Here is a 22420-nt window from a genome sequence, read left to right as displayed (position 1 = left end):
TTAAAATATTATCATACATGAAAAAACTGTAATAATTTAGTGTCGATCATTATCTATTAAAGTGCCTTGAAATTGAATACAATCTGTGTACCATGGTATCACAGTATCATGGTTTATGTGATGAAGGGTTTTAGGTGACAGAAAACGTACGTGTCAGAATTTGTCTATTTGGACTTCTGTAATACATGTATAAGAGTATTAAAAAAATAGGGGAAAGTCTTAACTTTAACTGAACTTTATGAAGTCTTTAGCTTCATAAGAATATTACTTTTTTCTTTTTGCTAGGTGATTTGTAACTTTTTTTTATAGTGATCAATCACTTTCCCCAGTAATGTTATTACCTGCAAACATTTAAGAATTTTTTATACAAACAAACAAACAATACATATAGAATAGAATAGAATAGAATGAGTCATTTATATAGCGCTTTCATATGTACTGTACACCCAAAGCGCTTTACAATCATATCAGGGGATCTCTCCTCAACACCACCAGTGTGAGCATCCACTTGGATGATGCGACGGCAGCCACAGAACAACGGCGCCAGTGCGCTCACCACACACCAGCTATAGGTGGAGAGAGGAGAGAGAGTGATAGAGCCAATTCAATGTAAGGGGATTATTAGGAGGCCATGATTGGTAAGGGCCAATGTGTGGAATGTGGCCAGGACACCGGGGTAACACCCCTACTCTTTACGAGAAATGCCATGGGATTTTTAATGACCACAGAGAGTCAGGACCTCGGTTTTACGTCTCATCCGAAGGACAGTGCTCTTTGACAGTATAGTGTCCCCGTCACTACACTGGGGCGTTAGGACCCACACAGACCACAGGGTGAGCGCCCCCTGCTGGCCTCACTAACACCTCTTCCAGCAGCAACCTGTTTTTTCTCAGGAGGTCTCCCATCCAGGTACTAACCAGGCTCAGCCCTGCTTAGCTTCAGTGGGCAACCAGTCTTGGGCTACAGGGTGATATGGCTGCTGGCATATATTTATATACTGTATATATTTATTTATCATTTATATATATGCAAATGAAACTGACAGGGCAGCACATCTGGACATAACGTAACCAACACATGATTCAACATTACATGTCCTCACCATTACGTCTTCACCATCACTTCAACATCACATGTCTTCACCATCACTTCACCATCGCGTCTTCACCATCACATCACCATCACATGTCTTCACCATCACTTCACCATCACGTCTTCACCATCACTTCAACATCACGTCTTCACCATCACATCATCATCACATGTCTTCACCATCACTTCACCATCACGTCTTCACCATCACTTCAACATCACTTTTCTTCACCATCACATATCTTCACCATCAGTTCATCACCATTACATGCCATCACCACCACATGTCTTCACCATCACATGTCTTCACTATCACATCACCATCACTTGTCTTCACCAACACATGTCTTCGCCATCCCTTTATCACCATCACTTGTCTTCACCATCACATGTCTTCACCATCACATGTCTTCACCATCCCTTTATCACCATCATGTCATCACCATGACATGTCTTCACCATCACTTCAACATCACGTGTCTTCACCATCACTTCATCACCATCACATGCCATCACCACCACATGTCTTCACCATCACATGTCTTCACTATCACATCACCATCACTTGTCTTCACCATCACTTCAACATCACGTGTCTTCACCATCACATGCATCACCATCACCACCACATGTCTTCACCACCACATGTCATCACCATCACATGTCATCACCATCATATCACCATCACTTGTCTTCACCATCACATGTCTTCACCATCCCTTCATCACCATCACATGTCATCACCATCACATGTCTTCACCATCACTTCACCATCACTTCAACATCACGTGTCTTCACCATCACTTCACCATCACGTCTTCAACATCACATCACCATCACACGTCTTCACCATCACTTCACATCACGTCACGTCTTCACCATCACTCCAACATCACGTGTCTTCACCATCACTTCACCATCACATGTCTTCACCATCACTTCACCATCACGTTTTCACCATCACATGTCTTCACCATCCCTTCATCACCATCACATGTCATCACCATGACGTCTTCACAATCACTTCACCATCACGTCTTCACCATCACTTCATCACCATCACATGTCATCACCATCACGTCTTCACCATCATATCACCATCACGTCTTCACCATCACTTGTCTTCACCATCACATGTCTTCACCATCCCTTCATCACCATCACATGTCATCACCATCACATGTCTTCACCATCACTTCACCATCATGTCTTCACCATCACTTCATCACTATCACATGTCATCACCATCACGTCATCACCATCATATCACCATCACTTGTCTTCATCATCACATGTCTTCACTATCACATCACCACCACATGTCTTCACCATCACATGTCATCACCATCACATGTCTTCACCATCATATGTCATCACCATCACATGTCTTCACCATCACTTCACCATCACTTCATCACCATCACATGTCATCACCATCACATGTCATCACCATCATATCGCCATCACTTGTCTTCACCATCACATGTCTTCACCATCCCTTTATCACCATCACATGTCTTTACCATCACTTCACCATCACATCTTCACCATCACTTCAACATCACGTGTCTTCTCCATCACTTCACCATCACGTCTTCACCATCACATCACCATCACACATCTTCACCATCACTTCACTATCATGTCTTCACCATCACTCCAACATCATGTGTCTTCACCATCACTTCACCATCACATGTCTTCACCATCACCTCACCATCACGTTTTCACCATCACTTCAACATCACTTGTCTTCACCATCACTTCACCATCACATATCTTCACCATCACTTCATCACCATCACATGCCATCACCACCACATGTCTTCCCCACCACATGTCTTCACCATCACGTCTTCACCATCCCTTCATCACCATCACATGTCATCACCATCACATGTCTTCACCATCACATCTTCACCATCACTTCATCAACATTCTTCTTCACTATCACTTCATCACCATCACGTCTTCACCACATGTCTTCACCATCACTTCATCACAACCACATGTCTTCACCACCCCATGTCTTCACCATCACGTGTCATTACCATCACATGTCTTCACCATCACGTCATCACCATCACTTCAACATCACATGTCTTCACCATCACATCACCATCACGTCTTCACCATCACGTCTTCACCATCACGTCATCACCAAGTCACTTCATCATCATCACATGTAGCCAATAGCCAAATAAACACACACATATAAATAGAAATTAAAAGATTGACGAGCAAAAACAAAGTTACAACAAAAACGACAAACAAGTATCAGAAAGTTCAGTAGTTTAGTTCTTTGTCATTGGGATATTGTGGCGTAGTGAGTGTTTCCTTGCTGTCCTCTACATGTCCGTGGGACAGTGATGACATCCACTGATCATCTATTGTTTATTTTTGTTTTTTAAGAGAAATGTTGGTTCAGTGCCAGCAATCTGGGGTCTTATATTGTTTAGGACATTGCCTGTGTATGTTGATTTAAGCCACTTGGATTTTGCCATATATAGAAATGTTGATATGCAAGTTCCCACTACAACTTGACATCGGTTATTTCATGCAAACTAAAGTATGTCATGACTCATGGACAGTCAAATCTGAATGAGGTTCACCAGCTCTTAAAAGGGTAAATACTGTTTCTTTGTTCAGCTACATGTGAAACAATTATGGTAATGATGCTCAAAATAAAGATCTGCTTCAATAAAAAGTTATATGAAAACATACAGGAATATAATAGCCTAATAAATTACGTCAAATACATCCTTAACATGCCATTGAATGTACAGACATAATTTCAGCATGATTATTATGAACACACTGACTGTAATTCACATCTTAACCTGTAAGCATATAATGCAAGTAAACTACAAGTCAAAAGTTTTGGATCGGTTAGATCTTTAATTTTTTTTAAAGAAGTTTCGGTAACACTTTATTTTACAGTGTCCTTGTTACAGTTACATAACTTACCATAGTAATAAGAGTAAGATGTGCATAATTACATGCAATTAACCCTAAACCAAAACCTAATCCTACCCTAACCCTATAGTAAGTACATGTCGTTAATTATTATTACTCAGTAATTAAATATATAATTACACTGTAACAATGACACCTTAAAATAAAGTGTAACCGAAGTCTCTTTTGCTCACCAAGGCTACATTTATTTGATAAAAAAACAGCAATATTGTTAAATATTATGACAATTTAAAATGACTGTTTTCTATTTTAATATGTTTTAAAATGTAATGTGTTCAAATGTAATTTTCAGCATCATTACTCCAGTCTTCAGTGTCACATGATCCTTCAGAAACCATTCTGATCTGATGATTTGATGCTCAAGAAACATTTCTCATTATTATTATCAATGTTGAAAACAGTTTCTTTAATGAATAGAAAGTTCAAAAGAACAGTATTTATCTGAAATATAATATTTTGTAACATTATAAATGTCTTTACTGTAACTTTTGGTCAATTTAATTAATCCTTTCTTTCTTTTTGAAACTGAGGATCCTATTCATCAAAGAATCCTGAAATAAAAATGTAAATAACTGTTTTTAACATGGATAATAATGAGAAATGTTTCTTGAGCATCAAATCCTCATATTAGAATGATTTCTGAAGGATCATGTGACACTGAAGACTGGAGTAATGATGCTGAGAATTCAGCAGGAATACATTTACACTTTACTTTATATTCACATAGAAAACTACTGTTTTAAACTGTAATAATATTTCAAAACATTACTGTTGTTGTTGTTGTTGTTGTTGTTGTTGATGATGATGTTTTTTTTTTTTTTTATCAAATAAATGCAGCCTTGTTGAGCAGAAGAGACTGGTGGTGTACATCAAATATCAAGATGAGTTTCTAAAATAAAGCAGCAGCTTCTATGAAATGTATGTTAGCAGTTTCAGATTAAACATCCAGCAGGAGGCGCACAGACTTTATAAAAACCTATTATTTTAGAGTAAGCGCCAGAGAAGGACATTTGGCGTTTGGATAATTAGGATTACACAGTCATTTCTAAAATATTCTATTCGTTCCCATTGCTTTAGGTTACGTAATGTGCAATTACATTTTCTATGCGTTAGCTATTATATAAAATGATTGCATGAATGGGAAAGAGAGCAGTCGGGGTGAGAGAGTGTGACTCCGCCCACCGACACACGTCACAGAGACTATGACTATAAAAGCGCACGAGAGCGAAATAATCCTGTCAGTCGAGCGCGAGCGTTGAGCGCGTGCATCTCACAGGGAAAGTCTTCCACAGCGCTGGTTTTAGGGAGAAATGCGATTGGACAAGGCTATGCTGAAAATCTGCTTTCTTGTAAAGTGCCAATGATGGATGTTTAAGGATGTTATGGGATTATTGTACGGTGTTTATATGGAATAATAAGGTTGCAGCATGGAATCTCTTGGAGAAAACAGGCTCAGCACTTGAACTCCAGCCCATAGAGAGGGCAACCTGGGATTCACTCTCATTATCCTTGTAAAGCTATTCAAGTGAACTGGAACTGTGACAAGTGAACAGAATAAACCATGCATTTGGGCAGAGGGCTGCTGTTTTTCCTGCTTTTAAACAGTGTGACCATGAGTTTCTCTCTGTCAACCTGCACCACGGTGGACATCGACCACATTAAGAAGAAGAGGGTGGAGGCCATTCGGGGTCAGATCCTCAGCAAACTGAGGCTGACCAGCCCGCCACAGACCCTGGGCCCTAGTCAGGTGCCCTATCAAGTGCTGGCCCTGTATAACAGCACTAGGGAACTGCTGGAGGAGTTGGGCCGAGACCGGCATCAGAGCTGCGGACAGGACAACACCGAGACCGAATACTACGCTAAAGAAATACACAAGTTCAACATGATCCAGGGCTTCCCTGAAAACAGTAAGTTACTGTATAGGTGTAAGGTCTGGCACTGGAGACAGGGGTATTCATTGACTAACAACAGATTAAAAAGTCATGAATAATGGCCAATAACAGTTATCTAGAGAGCAAGGTGACTGATGAAACAGGCCTAAATGATTGAATTTCTGAACACCCATTTGAATGCAATTCAAGTATTTCTTGGTGAACTGAGAGAAAAGGTTTTGTAGGATAAACCTTTTCTCTCAGTTCACCAAGAAATACTTGAATTGCATTCAAAGTTGTCAAAGTAAAGATACCCTCATGTCATTCGATACATATCACGATACGATATTATTGCGATACTCCAAGACATATGATAAAAGGTAAAAAAAAAAAAAGGTGCTGTTAATTAAAATGCTAAATTTGGTATTAAATTGGTGGAATAGGCTTGGACTTTGTGCTGGAAACCCAAAGCACAGGACAATAGAGACTCCAGAATAACAATATTCATGATTCTGAAGCTGAAAATACTGAATTATTTTACACAATTATGCCTGTCACTGACTAGATATATTTAAAATAATGTATTGGCCACTTTTTACTGGTATCATAACACATTAGGCATTATTGGGACCCACAAATATTCCCCCATTGCATTATTATACATTATATTCAACATTATAGTTTAATGTAGTACTGATACTAGTAGTGACAAAAATCACTCAGAAATTTTAATTTTGGGTGAACTAACCACGATACATATTGATGCATTTTTGTATTGCGATATAAATTGTTACACCCCTAACTTTAACCGATCTGTAATGTAATTCTGTTGGTTAATGTTATTAAAGTGTTACAGGTGATGATAGTGCCGCTCGGCTCACGTTACACCAATGCACTAATCACTTTTCAGGCCGTTTAAATCTGTCCTGGTAATAAATGGACCCAGTTGACATCTGAAAACGATTTCACACAGTTTGCTTGGTCTGTTCGTTCACCGGAGGGTCAGTGCAAAAGGATCTCCACCAATTTTCCATGTGTCTCTGGGTCCTGTCCAAGTCGAGACGGGCCCCAGATTATCTGAGGACACAGTCAGTTGGGTGAATGTCTTCCTAGTTTAGCACTAGATTGTGTGGTTGAAAGATAAGACAAGAGTGCGAGAGGTGATTCTGGAAAAGTGGTGAGCTCAGAACCAGACCTGGTTTACTCATTGTCTGTGCCAGTAGAACTTGCTACAGTATACAGTCAAACCAAAATGTATTCAGACTCCTTCAACATATCTCACAGTTTATTCGCTATAGTTTGGAAAATGGTAATAAATATGAGCAGAACTCAGAGTTATGAACTCAGTTGATATTTGACTGGTTTTGTCCGTCCTTCTGTTAGACTGTCTCACACATGAATTATGTTGAATATCTGACAGCTGTTAAATTTAACTACACAATTAGATAATACCAGTTTAGCTCAACCAATCACCAAGCAATGCTTCATTTTGTTAAGTCTGTGTGTGAAAAGAGCATTAGCAATTAAAGAAAACATGATCAGGTCAAAGTGTCTGAATCATTTTTGATCTCAAATCTTTATAAATGTCACTGGTAGTCGCTGTATGAAGAATATCTGGGTATAATATGTCACAGTTTACTTTATTTTGCTCTCCTCACTTACATAAATGAACTATAGTGTCCTGCACACACTAGTGAAAAAATATCAAAAATGATATCTGGTGTCTGAATAATCTTTGGTTTGACTGTATCATCACTGAAATGCACAGATCCGTTGGGGAACCCTCTGGAAAACATCTAAATTACCTTCAGTATATTTCAAGTGCTTCATGGCCTTCCCTTTTGGTGTTAAACTCTAATAAATAAAGGTTCTAAAAGGGTAGTGATGCCATTGAAGAACCGATGTTCTCCTGGAACTGTTGGGTTCCGTTTGGAATGTTCATCTGAGAACTGCTGGTTCTGAAGAGGATCCTGCCAGTGTGGGGATCTGAAGTCTGAGCTGTGCCTCAAATATTTAACAAAAAACCCACTTGACGAGCACAGTTTTCTTTTAAGTGTTGATGTAGTTGGAATCTGGACCAGAACATATTGAAGAGCTCGTCCCTTTTGTTATTAGTTGAAGTCACAGCAGTGAACTGTGATTTGCTGTTGGCTGGTGGCAGGTGGACGTTCTTATTCTAGAGAGCGTCTGATTGGACTAAAGATGGCATGTGCCTGTAAGTGCAAGATGAGTCACCAAATATTTGTTTCTCAGAAAAGGAAATGTTTTGTCAGTGAACTGTTTTGCAATGCTTTAAGAAACAGGTACATAACAGAAAGTCATAAAAACTCTATAAAAATGAGTAATGTCAACAGAGCAGAAAAAATTAAGTGAGTGCATCATCTTTTACAGTGTGCACATTAGTCTAGTCAACTTTTAGGAGTATAAAGACACGTTCAAAGCTACAGACATGGAGTAAATGCTAGGAATGTTATATTTAACTAAAACTAAAACCATAAAAAAGCATTTTAATCACTTGAAATAAAATAAACATTAACTGAAACAAAACAAAACAAAAATATTTCAGCTAGTTGCAAAGGAAACATTTCTCATTTTTATTTAGTTTAACTTGATGTACAAAAAAACTAAAACTACTGTAAAATATAAATTGATAAAAAAGTATAGACTTTTTAAAAAATGACTAAACCTTCAATGAAATATAAAATGAAACCAGATCAAATAAAAACTAGTTCAAAATATTCAAAAAACCTATAAAAGGATCTCCGTGATCCCATTTGTCTGTAAGCAGTTTTCTCTGAGCGAGTGTTGATATGCATCATATAAATGTATATTTACGAGCTTCATGTTGAAGGAAGATCACCCCACAGCACTATGGCAAACGCTCAGCCTGTTATTGTTAAGGTCCCAGCGGAGACTCGTCCCGCAGAACAAACACACGAATTCTAGCACTCATGCGGGAGAAAACTGGATTGGCAGAGGATTTCTTTCCTTTCCATCCAGCAGTTTTCAGTGTCAGTAAACGCAGTGTGGGAGAATGTGGTGGGTCGAGTAATGTATATTCACGTTCCATTCACATCAGCTAATCTAATGTGTTTTTCATGCACCGCGCGTTCGGGACGAATGGGTTCATGCAGGTTGTGCTTTCTTATCGCCTCTGTGTCTATTTGCATCCAGAAATGGCTGAATGACATCACTGGAAAGCATTTTTGCCATTCCAGACCTGTTTGTCCATTAACCAAGAGTAAGATTAAGACGTGCACCTGCGTTCCAGCCTCTTTCCCACTGACTGGCATCTCACAAAACCCTTAAACTTGCACAACTTTCCAGAAAAGCTGTTTGTTGAGGGAGGAACACCCAGCCAGCAGATGGTGAGTCTCTGGGACGGGGTTAACACTATCTGGCTGTTGGAGATCACGGCTGTGTCTGCCAGAGAGCGATGGACGCGGATCAGAGATGCAGAGAGCGCCACTTCTGATATGTTTAATAGTAAGAAGGTGATGTCATTTCCAAGCAAAATAGAGATCACATTCGCTGGCCAAAACACACAAACACGCGCACTTTTTTCCATCTCTGATTCGCCGGTCACGTGAGCGCTCGAGTCAGGCTTTTTGTGCATTATCTCATCTTTTTGCTGCGTCTCAATTCGCCTACTTATACTATTGCTTTGTGAAGAAGAAGTGCATACTTTTGAGTGTGTAGCAGAAGAGGAGACAAGCTTTGGGACATACTACTGGATCACGTCATACAATTGCGTCTTTAACGGTTGCTCTCTATCACAGTAAACTGACCTGTCAATCATCCTATCACAGTAAACTGGCCTGTCAATCATCTTGCCACAGTTAAAATCCTCCACATTTAATCTAATGTTCTACTGTATCGGACAGAAATGCAGAAGCATGTTGATCTGCAGTCGAGACTCTCCTCATATTCATGCATAATGATTATGCATTTAAAAGTTAATGGCCAAACGGATCTTTATAAAACTCCACATTATTGCAGATTAAATATAACACGGATAACATTAAATACAATTTTTCTATCAGGTTAAACTTTGATTAGTCACTCAAACCTTTATCTAAACCTCTCACCGTCGGTCGCGCATATCCGCCATTTTTGTAGTTTTTTAACACTTTTTACTCGTGTTTGTAGTTCCTCCTCCAAAGCGCAGTGGGTTGTGGGTAATATTAGCTGTTATAGTGAGCACGGATCCACACTTCGAAAATCCACCGGGGATAGTAGACCATCCGGGACTTCTGGCACACTCTCTTCAACATACTACACACTTATTTTGATCTCACGCACTGTTTGGGATGGATAGTGTGAACATTGGGATGTCATTTATTTGAGGGATTCCACATTCAGACTCTTGAGATAACCGACCGGAGGAGGCGAACAGTCTCTTAACACACGGGTCACGGCCTATTATACACCGCTCTTGATGAATGCACCCGGGATATTTACTGCATGACCTCATTTCACTTCAGACTCGCCATTTGGACGCAGAACAAAGGCTCACAGGACCTGAAAGAAAGCGCAGTGTGTTTTGATCAGCCTTTGGTTTGAGTCAGTTCAGTCCGCCGTTATCTGCGTGATGTCTGAAGTCTTTCGTGGTTGGAAATGATTGAACCCTTATAGTTTTGTTCTGTCCAGTTGGACTTTAAAGGCCGTTGAACAGTTGACCTCTTGACATTTCTTCAAAATATGCTTCCTGGATTAGATATCATCAACTTTCACATGGATTTTGGTATAATGTGATTGTAATGAGCTGTGATGGTAATGACGTCTCTCATAAACCTCGGACTTCATTACAACACTAGCAGTTTATTAACCAGACCTAATAAAGCTCCTCTCTCTGATCATGATAGAAAAATCTTCAAATTCATCACATTTCTGGTCTTCAGACTGGCATAGAGTGACGAGTTTGTACAGTCCAACCCGTAAGTTCGCATCACACTGGTTCCCTCTGCAAAAACCCAGTAGGATTTTGGATTATTGCAGTAAATAAGCCGTAAATGTATTATTCTTACATGTTTTGCTCATCATGATGAAATGATCACAAATGAACACAACCTTTATGAATTTTGAAGTCTAAATACAAAGCTAAACGTAGGCTGTAAACGAACCACACCACGGTCACATGACCTCAAGGTCACCATCATAAGCTTCAACACTGCGCTCTTTTTGGGCTATTGTGGATGAGTCTAATTGCATTATTATCTTGTTATTATTTTTGAGAAAATGCTGGTTGTATGCGCATCCTTTTTGGATAGTTTCGTGGTATAAAGATGTTTGATTTTGCCTCTTTAAAGAGTTAAAGAGTAAGTATTTTCTGATAAATGTGCATCCAGGAACTCTAAAGCTTTTAAATCCGTCTCATTGTGTTATATATATATATATATATATATATATATATATATATATATATATATATATATATATATATGATGTTTTTGCATTTTTATAACATTTATCTGTTCGGCTGTGATGTTTAATGTGCACATCAACCTCTTTTTCAAGACAAGTAAAAGCTTTTTCTTTTTCTTTTTTTAATCACAAGGTGGCATTACTGATGTCTTTCATGTCGTAGAATAAAACCTGAACATTTCTTGAGTGTGTTCATCATTTTGTAACCAAACACCTGTTGACTTCAGGACGATGGAGCCAGAAGTGCTGAAATGCAACTCGTTTCCAAGTTTTCCATTCCTGTTCTATTGAGGTGTGCTTATCATTTACATCATACACAGTTATACGTTTTTATTGAAAAAGGCAACAATATTGGGTACAGCAGTTCTTTTTGATATTAAATTACTAAATACCAATACCGCTTTTTAAAAAACTCTTATGAAAAAGTGCATTTTGACACATTATTAAGCATTTTTGAAAAACGTTGCCATCCAGCACCAGCATTTTCACAAGTTTCACACCTCCCATAATATTTGTTGTATGAATATCTGAACATGCAATATATCAAAAGAAATAACCGACCCTGTGCTTGTAAACTAATTTTAGCTTAGCTTAATTTTTTATCAATTCTTGAAGTTTCATTAAAAAAACAACACTTTGAGCAAAAAGCTGAGAAAATCATGTTTTTGTCAAAGACTACATCTGGATCAGATTCAGAACGATGATCAAAACACAGATGGAGTCGATCGAGTCCATCAACACCCCTAAAGCTTCAGTCCTGTAGATCGTCCTGGGTCGACATTTCATTCAGTAACATTAGGCAGTTTTGATTTATATGCTGTTTAATGTTGATGATCATGTTATTTTCCATATGCATATGATTACATATGATATCACTTGTTTCTGCTTCTTCTCGTGTGTTTTGATCAGTAGATTCAGCACTCTTTCAGAAGATGTTATAGCGCCCCCTACCATATAACAGTGAAAACTCGGAAAATTCTGTCAATGGCGGGGAAAGAGTTAATGAGGCAAACACCAAAGGTTTAGCGCTATTAAAGTCAATAATTGTCTATACTGTAAGAAATAAGGTATACAAGAGGCCGTGATTCATTGTCACAGCTGAAGTGTTTCTACATTCAACAACACGACCTCAAGAGGCGTACGGCTCTGAGTCAGAGTAAAGTCGCTCTCCTCCCAGTTCACATGGACAAAAAAAAAATTCCTTATTGTGAATTTTTAAGGCCAGACAAGTCATTTGTTGAGGTCAGTTTGTATAGAAAGACTACACGCCTGCGCACATATATATTCAAACGCGCATACCAATAGACTAAACACGTAATACGCAGCGTTTTAGCATTTTCACAGGTTTGTGTTTCTGAAGTTTGCGCAGAGATAACGTTTTTTTCTTACATTTTTTCAAGGCTTGCACCTTGTAACCTGTTTCAGGGTTTGTGTTCTCGAGCCACTAAACACTGTTGTTGTGTGAATGAGCGGCTGGAGCGCGTTAAGGGTTTTCTGTTAGAACAGTGTCGTGTTAGCGGCCCCTAAGTTAATAACTAATGATCTTCGCAGTGGAAGTGAATCAATCAAAACTAGCTTTATCTGGACAATAACTTTATTCTAGAGCTGCTGTAAAGCCTAAACAATCTCTGTCACTGTAATCTCCTATTATCACTGTAAAGCTGCAGTGAAACTATCTATATTGTTAAAGCGCTGTAATAAATGAAGGAGACTTGACTTCATTTCCTCTGTTTACCACTTTCCTCTGACGTTCATCAGCGCTGCCCTGATTACAGCCAAGGCTTTCTCAGGAGCTCTGGATCATGTCACCTGGCAGGAGAGGAACGGCGTCTCAGACCATGTTTAGAGTCAAACCACCTCGAAAATGACACTTACCTGGCCTGAGATCAGAAAGGGCAACTGAGTAAGATGGATTGGCGTGCTAATAATCTGCTAAAGTAATAATAGTCCGACTGCAACAGGGCTATTATTGTTAACTAAAATGAAAACTTTCTGTCCAGTTTGGAAAACCTTTGGTGTCACTCTGTTGACCCATATCTGAAACTTCAGAACTGATCTTTGCGTTTGACTTCATTCACTGCAACAATCCCTGTACTTCCATTCACGGAACAAATGAGCTACACACTTGAGCCTTGGCGAAAATCAGCCATAATGTGAAATCCACCTAAAACATTGCAGTAGGAAAAATGAGATCATCTAGAAGGAAACCAAAAGAGTTGATTAGAATTTCAAATCTCAGAGCGGGGCTTTCCATCTTCAAGAGGAGAGCGGCACGTGACGCGTGCGGGAGACATAAGGCACGTGGAGATTCAACAGATCTGCCATTTGCATTAATTATAAGCATATATTGCCAACTTACTGGATTTTTTATTAACTTTTTTGTTACAGTCTGAGACTGGAAGCACTAGCTATGCACAGAATTGGAATATCTCATAAAACATTTGCAAATAAAGCCTCGTTTCCATCCCATGAGAGATGAGAACAAAATCGAAACTTTGTGAGAAAAATGGAAGTTTCAACCCTTTACAGACGCGCTGAAGCTCAAGTCGCCATTGGCTAGTCATTTTTTATTATTTTACTCGCCAGACTTTTTAAATGTAATCCAAGAACAATGCAAAAAAAAAAATATATATATATATTCTATATAGTGTTGTCAAACGATTAAAATATTTAATCGCAATTAATCGCATTAATGTCATAGTTAACTCGCACACAATTAATCTAAATTTTATGTCTAAATATCCTTTGATTTCTTTTTGTACCATTATTTTTTTCTCATTTTAATGCTCTTATCAACATGGAAAAGTGGATCAGCTTGCTTTTTTATTGAAAACTGTAGTGTTTAGTTTCACACTAACATTCTCACTCGGAGCAAATAATCGCATCAGAGAATTCGCCTCAGCTGTGTGTGTGCTTGGCCATCCAGTGGTGTTTCAGACTGGACGCGCTGCGATGATCGCTCAGTTCACAACGACAAAACACACAGATCACTTTGGTCTTGTCAATGGAACCATTTGGCAACTTTTTAAAAGTAAATTTTCCATTCAGAATCTTATTGACATCCATTTCGGCGTCTCGCGCTCGCCATCCACTCAAACGTAACGTTAGCCTACGACTCTTTGGCCGGCTCGCGAGCCCAAACAAGTGTGTGTGGCGTGCCTGCTGTTTTGTGTCCGTAGCTAGATCCGGTGTGGTGTTGTAGTTTCTCTAACGTTACTAGTTGTTGCAACAGCATGTGAAAAAAGACTGCAAAGTTTGATAGGCCAAAAAGAACGTTAATCTCGCGATAAATGTAACGCCGTTAAAATGGGTTTGCGTTAACGCCGTTAATAACGCGTTTAACTGACAGCACTAATTCTATATAAACATAATATCAATATAAAGTATACATTTCAAACACTGTTAAAGTCAAATAAACAGTCTGTAATAAAATAACAAATAATCAAACTGTAAGCAATAGCACAAATAAACACAATAAAACAAAGATGCTAATTAAATAAACTGTTAGATCTAACAGTAGTTAGATACAGAATAGGTACAGCAACTGAACAAAAGTAATCAGATGTAAAATAACACTGCTTAGTCTTCATTGTAAACATTAAATTTAATCCTTATTAAAGATACAAAGTTATTTAGTCAAGAGCATTGAGTCATTTTTTTGCAGTGAGTCTGTTGTTTGATTAACATTAAGAACAGCATCAGTGATATGAGGCTGCTGTCCCTTTAAGAGCGCATGCACGGGTCCAATACACTGTTACTGTACACATGCGTTTACTTTCTCGACTGTTTATGGTCACTTCAGACATAACCGACTATGTTTACCAGGATACTCGCCAAGATGGACATTTTGCCATAATTTTGTGTGAAATTGTCCATTCAGGCGCAAGAAGACGTGAAAGAAAGCTCAATTCAGTCTGCTTCGGATGTGCAGTTTGCGCAGACAAGTTATCTTTCACGTCTTCTTGCGCTTGAATGTTTAAATTGGCAAGGCCCAAAAACGCATGTAAATGATAAACTTTCATGACGACGCAACTCTCTCTCTCTCTCTCTCTCTCTCTCTCTCTCTCTCTCTCACACACTCTCTCTCTCACTCACTCTCTCTCACACTCTCTCTTTCTCACGGGCGTGTGTGTGTGTGTGTGTGTGTGTGTGTGTGTGTGTGTGTGTGTGTGAGAGAGAAATCGACAGAGCCACAGTGCATAAAGCTCAACAGGGAATTCAATTATCTCTGTGCTAAACTTATTTTTTTGCCTCTAACTCACTTACACGTGATTGTAACCAGACAATTTACTAGCCGTTGGCTAATTAAAGACATTTTTTAGTCGCCTCTTGTGAAATTTGGTCGGTCGCATATATGAGTGAGTGAGTTGTTGAAATCGGGGAAGAAACCGTGGCTCTTATCAGTAATAAAACTGTACGTTTCTGCAATCGGGCTGTTTTCCCTCCATCATAGACGAGTGTGTCTCAGAGCGTCAGACGAAACACAGTAAACGCTGTCATGTTCTCTAGCGTTCGGATGCTGGTGTTCGGGAACACACTCGTGTGTGTGAGACGCTTCTGGAGGGAATTAAACCCAATCATTCTGATCACACACTTCGACTCCGGCGTTTCAGAAACACCAAACCAACATCTGAGACGCTGCGACGCCATTGGTCCACTGGTTACTCCAGTTATCCAATCACAGCCTCAGATGAGGCAAAGTCACATGAGTTTATTGTTGTGCATCCAGGGATTTACTCAGTAAATGTGTTTCCATCTTAGTTTATGTGCATGTCTTATTGGATAACAAATTATCTGCCTCAACTGAGCGCAAATGTTTTTATGCACAATTTTTGAATTTATGAGCATCTTGGAATTTCCATCCAGTGAGTGTTTTTTTTAAATGCAGCATCCCAAAATTCACATACAAATAGGGTGAATGTTAACATAGCTACTGAAAGATGTGATGGTCAATCAACTGAAACTCCACCAAACTCCATTTGGTGCACAGAATTGGTTTTCAAAATCCAGAAAGAGAAAGAGTGTAAAAGACTGAGGCTTGCATAAGCGTGTGGTTTTCAGGAGGTCCAGAAGTGTAGAGCGGCACAGCCCAGCTGGCATAATCCCTTCATATTACATAAATATTCCACATCTGACTCGCCATCCAGCCAGTCAACAATTTAGTGGATCGCTAATGGACTGCGGTCTGTCATCAGCGAGCGCAGACGTCAAGCAAAAGACACGTTTTACTGTTGATTTTCTGTTTATTCTTAGGAGCATTTCAATGGTGTTAAATAAAATGCTAAATAAAAGTTGATTATATAAACATAAAAAATGATTAAACTGAATTAGCCAGATAAGCTCTGCATTAATTGTTATATGACCAATTCATTAAAATACATGCATTTGTGCATAAAGCCTGTATGTTAATTCACAATTAAATGTAACATCAACATTAAATGTAACATGTGCAAAGATTCCAGTGACCTTAAAAAACGTTGGTAACACTTTACAATAAAGTTCATTAGTTAACACTATTAATGCATTAACTAACATGAACTAACCATGAGCAATCCATTTGTTACTGTATTAGTGAATCTTTGTTAATGTTAGTCAATAAAAATACAACTATTCATTGTTTGTTCATGTTACTTCGTAGTGCATTAACTAATGTTAATTAATATTAATATTAATTATAATTTATAAGTGTGTGTTTGCACCTTTCTTTAAAATAAATGTCACTTGCTGTGATATTTTCTAATGAAAAGTAAACAATGTAAAAAAAGGTGAGGAAATAATGACAAAATGCTATTTTTTGGGGTGAATGAATCCACTGATTTGGTGTAGAAACAATTTCAACAAGAAATTGCTAGTAAATTTCACAATTAATCACAAAGAAATGGCAAGTAAGACATTGAATTAAACGTGAAGATTATAGAAAATCCTGTTTCAAAATGTTGAAGTGCCGAAATACTTCAGAGCAGCTGATATGAGATGATGTGAAACTTGTATTTGTGTAAACCGAGGGCTTCTGTAGTAACTGAGAGAGCTGTGTTTCTGTGACCTGACCTCTGACCTCTTGTGTTGCAGATGACCTCCCCTACTGCCCCAAGGGCATAACGTCGAAGGTTTTCCGCTTCAACGTGTCCATCATGGAGAAGAACGCGACCAACCTGTTCCGGGCCGAGTTTCGTGCGCTTCGAGTGCCGAACTCCAGCGCCAAGAGGAACGAGCAGCGCATCGAGCTCTATCAGGTGCCGATCCGACACTCCGTCTCATTAAAGGAACAATTCACTTCACAATGACAGTCCTGTCATCATTTACTCGCCCTCAAGCTGTTTTAAACCTCTATGAATATGAAGATATTTTGAAGAATGTTGGTAACCGACGGTTATATTAAAACAGCTTGAGGGCGAGTAAATGATGACAGGATTGCCATTGTGAAGTGAATTATTCCTTAACCCTGTCAAGCCTGACATATGAAAAAATTGTCAGAAAAATATTTTTTTTTTTATCGAACAGTTTTATGGCTCATATAGTATCATATATTGAGAAGATGGAGAAAAAACAGCTCAGTTTTATTTCCAAACTGAGCAAAAGTCCGCAATCTGCAGCAGATCCTGATATCTATATTGACAAAATGTAAGATGAAATTCTGATGTAAACCAATGAAATCTTTATAACAGAATAGCAGATACTTTCATAAAATGCATATAAATATCAATATCTGCCAATAATGTCTTAGTAAGATGATATTTAAATGCTTAGTTTATGATCAAATCTCTGTAGTTTTAAATCTATAATGCAATGCAATATAATGATGATTGAGAGATGAACAAATAAACCTTCCTCAAAAGCCTGATGATCATATTTGATACTCATGATTATGATAATAACTGATGTATGATAATCAAGTAAAGCGAAGCTGCTTCAGTCCAGCTGAAATATTACTAACAATATCAAAGTTATTCTTGCGTTTCCTTGATAAATCAGGGCAGATTTGACACAGAAAGACTCGTGAAGCTCGAGCTGAAGGAGGACGACTGTACAATTATCCTGAAAGACTTTTACTTGATAAAAGAGTCTAAACTATCAGTCAGAGACAGAAGGACTGAGGAGATCGAGTGTGACAGGTTTATCAGATCATGTTTAGCATTAGAGTCCTTATTTGTCTCAAAAATGATACATTAGCTTTATAGGGTTAAGACTTCCATAATGTGGAAAGGATTAAAGCGTGGCAGAATATGTTAAATGTTCTTCACTCTTATTGGTAGCTGAAAGTATTATGAAGGCAGAAATATGTTCTACACAAACACAAAGGCTGGGTTGTTTGATTCTTTGATTAATGGGAGTTTTCTGCAGATCCCAGCGGATAAAGCCGTGACTCCACACGAGAGTAGCTGTGTTTACAGCCGGACGCTCTCAGAGAAACAGTATTCGACCCCTCTGAAGACTTCAACAGCTCTCTGAGAGATTCTCTTAGTTCAGTTTAATATTTAACAAGGCTTGATAATGTAGATCACGTGCAACTTGCAATCCAATCATATAACGGTGCCGACGTCACTGAGTTTACAACAGTCATTCATCACTGACGAGAGGACAAACTTTGTACTAAAATTGAGCTATTAAAATGATTTTTCAGAACTAACTGTAAACAAAGCTAATTCCACAAATGTTTGGAGTGATAATGCAGAAACACAGGTACACGAACACAGACATGAATGCAAACTATAGTAATAAACTGATAAAGATAAAGTGGGTATATTGGAATAGATTTCCGATCACAGTTGAGTTTAGGGTCCAATTCTCACTATTAACTAATTATTAACTATGACTTTTGCCTCATTAAACTCCTAATTACTGCTTATTAATAGTTAGTATGGTAGTTGTTAAGTTTAGGTATTGTGTGATTAAGGGATGTAGAATATGATCATGCAGAATAAGGCATTAATATGTGCTTCATAAGAACTAATAAACAGCCAATATCCTAGTAATATGCAACTAGTTAATAGTGAGAATTGGACCCTAAACTAAAGTGTGTCAGATTTCCAATATAAACCCTTCAAGAGTGACTGATCATGAGCTCTGAGGTTATTCAGGCATCATATGAAGAGTTCAGATGCAAAAGCCTCTAAGTGCCATCTGAAATTTTCTTATAAAATGATAATTTTTATCAAGCTTGTATATTTATGTTCAGCAATTTCACTTAAATGACAATTAATCGGTAATCTTCATTGCCATTTAAGTTAACTTATTGAATTTAAATATACAAGCTTGATAAAAATGATCATTCTAGAAGAAAATTTCAGATGGCATTTAGAGGCTTTTGCATCTGAACTCTTCATATATGCTTCTGTACAGATGTGTCTTGTTTTTAATCAAGGAGAATATGCTGTTAATATGAAGATCAAATGAACAGTGACCTTCCCCTCACTCCCATAATGCACTGCAAACGACATAATCAGTCTCCAGACACTCATAAACTTCTATAACAGTTTAGGGTCAATCAGTTATTTCTTAAACAAACATTATTTTTATTCATCAAGGACACATTGAATTGTTCAAAAGTAACAGTAGAGACATTTATAATGTTACAAACGTTTCTATTTCAAATAAATGCTGTTCTTTAAAACTTTCTATTTCTATTAATCAAAGAATCCTGAAAAATAAAATGTATCAGTTATTTACAATCCACAAAAATATGAACTGTGTTCAACATTAATAATAACCATAAATGTTTATCAAATCATAATATTACAATGATTTCTGAAGGATCATGTGACACTTAAGACTGGAGTAATGATGCTGAACATTCAGCTTTGATCACAGGAATAAATTACACTTTACTATATATTCACATTATAATAATATTTCACTGTTTTTAAGGCATTTTTGATCAAATAAATGCAGCCTTTTTGAGCGTCTTTTAAAAGCATGAAAAAATCCCCAACAGTATTGCACATCTGAACATTTTTACATTCATTTTACAACCAAATCCTAATAGTTTTTTAAATATCAATTAGACATCAGTGGTTTTATATCGTCCCATTATCTCAGATGAGTAGTACACCCACACACACACACACACACAGCACCGCAGAACAAACACAGACGCGGAGAGAAAGCTGATGGCACTGCACTGAACTCAGATGGAGCGTGGAGTTTTACGGGCCTGATCTGTTTTCCAGGTGCTGATGGATTATACAGAAGAACATTTGCACAATTGCAACCGAACAAAAGAGGCATTCTGAGAAACTCAGAGCTTTGCTTTCACATGCCGACGCTCCTAACCGCAACATGAAACCCTGAGAGCTGTTATATAACAGATTTACTCCCAGCTCCAGCGGTCAGTATATATTCTATAGGTGCTGTATTCTGGCCCGGTTTCCCCCCGCGAGCCCCGGTCGGGTCCCAGCGTTCCCTGTGAAGGAGCCGTTGGTCCCGTCAGAAGCTGAGAGAGCGAGTGTGTGTGTGTTTCTGGCCTGGATCTGCTGGCGTGGGCCGCTCACGTGTTCTCCGAGGACAGCCGCCCCCAGACACGGTCTCACCGGATGCTAGATTAGGTCCTCCAACCCACTTATCTTATAACCCAGCCGGAGTTTTATGGGCCGAGCTGTTGCGGGACCTCCGTGCGTATGCTGATTTTATCTGGCCACATTCTTACAGCTACTTTCAAGGGTCTTGAACTGAAGGTCAAGGTCTAGAGTTCTGTAGTTAATAATTTTATCCCTTAAAACTCAACAAAATGACACTTAAAGGGTTAGTTCACCCAAAAATGAAAATTCTGTCAGTAATTACTCACCCTCATGTTGTTCCAACCGCGTAAGACCTTCGTTCATCTTCCTAACACAAATTAAGATATTTTTGATGAAATCTGAGCCATGTCTGAATCCTCCATAGGCTTCTATGTGACCGAAACTTGCTGGCCCAGAAAAGTTATTAAAGAGATCGTTAATAAAGTCCAAGTGACTCCAGTGGCTCAATCTTAAGTATATCAAGCGACGAGAATACTTTTTGTGCGCAAAAACAAACAAAAATAACGACTTTATTCCACTATTCATTTCCTTCTCTCTGGGCCTCGTAGTGTTTTTGCGCTGCGCGTCTGTGTTGCACGTCATCACGCATCACACACATGACCGGCGTCGGCCAATAGTGAGCCTACGTGGTGACGTGTACACAGACGCGCTGCGCAAAAACACTACGCGAACCAACTAGAGGTCCAGAGAGAAGGAAATGAATAGTGGAGTAAAGTCGTTATTTTTGTTTGTTTTTGCGCACAAAAAGTATTCTCGTCGCTTTATAAACTTAAGATTGAGCCACTGGAGTCACTTGGACTATATTAACGATCTCTTTAATAACTTTTCTGGGCCAGCAAGTTTCGGTCACATAGAAGCCTATGGAGGATTCAGACATGGCTCAGATTTCATCAAAAATATCTTAATTTGTGTTCCGAAGATGAACGAAGGTCTTACGCGGTTGGAACAACATGAGGGTGAGTAATTACTGACAGAATTTTCATTTTTGGGTGAACTAACCCTTTAAAAGTGTTTTCCTTCTTCATGCCTTAAAATATCTTGAATGTAACTCGACACCCTTGCCTCATTTAGTATACACGGCTCTATGAATATACAAATGAGCCCCGCCTCCACTCACTCACTCACTCAGCTCAGAGATCCACTGGTTGACGATCAAACATTGATCTGATTGGTTACAAGGTAGTGTGTGACGTCAGAAACACCAGCGATTTCAAAGCGTGTTTTTGAGACTGTCTTTGGTTCACTGCAGTTTTAAGGAGGAAATACTCAGCAATGCTGTCGACTTATGAATTTATTTACACATGGTTTGTCTTAAAGCACATTAAAAACACCACATAGACACATAAACAACATTAAAAGCTGGATTTTCACCACAGGGGGACTTTAACAGAAGACCACTGAACCTTTTAAAGGGGTCATGACATGAGAAATCAAATTTGCCTTGTTCTTTAGAAATATAAGGGGTCATAATTAAAAAAAAAATTCATGTCATAATTATGACATTTTAATGTTTCAGAAACAGGCTTTTATAGTTGTGTGATG

The 22420-nt window shown here is 38.5% G+C and overlaps 1 protein-coding gene across 1 annotated transcript in view; it reads left to right on the top strand.

The window, feature by feature from the left end:
• The first annotated feature begins 5305 nt into the window (after nucleotides 1–5305).
• The window catches only part of tgfb3 (transforming growth factor, beta 3), a 29008-nt gene continuing 11893 nt past the window's right edge, over nucleotides 5306–22420 (top strand). Inside the window, exons 1-2 of the mRNA XM_081394558.1 lie at nucleotides 5306–5975; nucleotides 17433–17596. Of these exons, the coding sequence (XP_081250684.1) occupies nucleotides 5630–5975; nucleotides 17433–17596 (510 nt within the window). The 5' untranslated portion in view covers nucleotides 5306–5629. The remainder of the gene's footprint in view (nucleotides 5976–17432; nucleotides 17597–22420) is intronic.

The sequence above is a fragment of the Scardinius erythrophthalmus genome, assembly GCF_964197995.2.
Source record: "Scardinius erythrophthalmus genome assembly, chromosome: 19".
Taxonomy (NCBI): domain Eukaryota; kingdom Metazoa; phylum Chordata; class Actinopteri; order Cypriniformes; family Leuciscidae; genus Scardinius; species Scardinius erythrophthalmus.
This window is presented reverse-complemented; position numbering and strand designations above follow the sequence as displayed.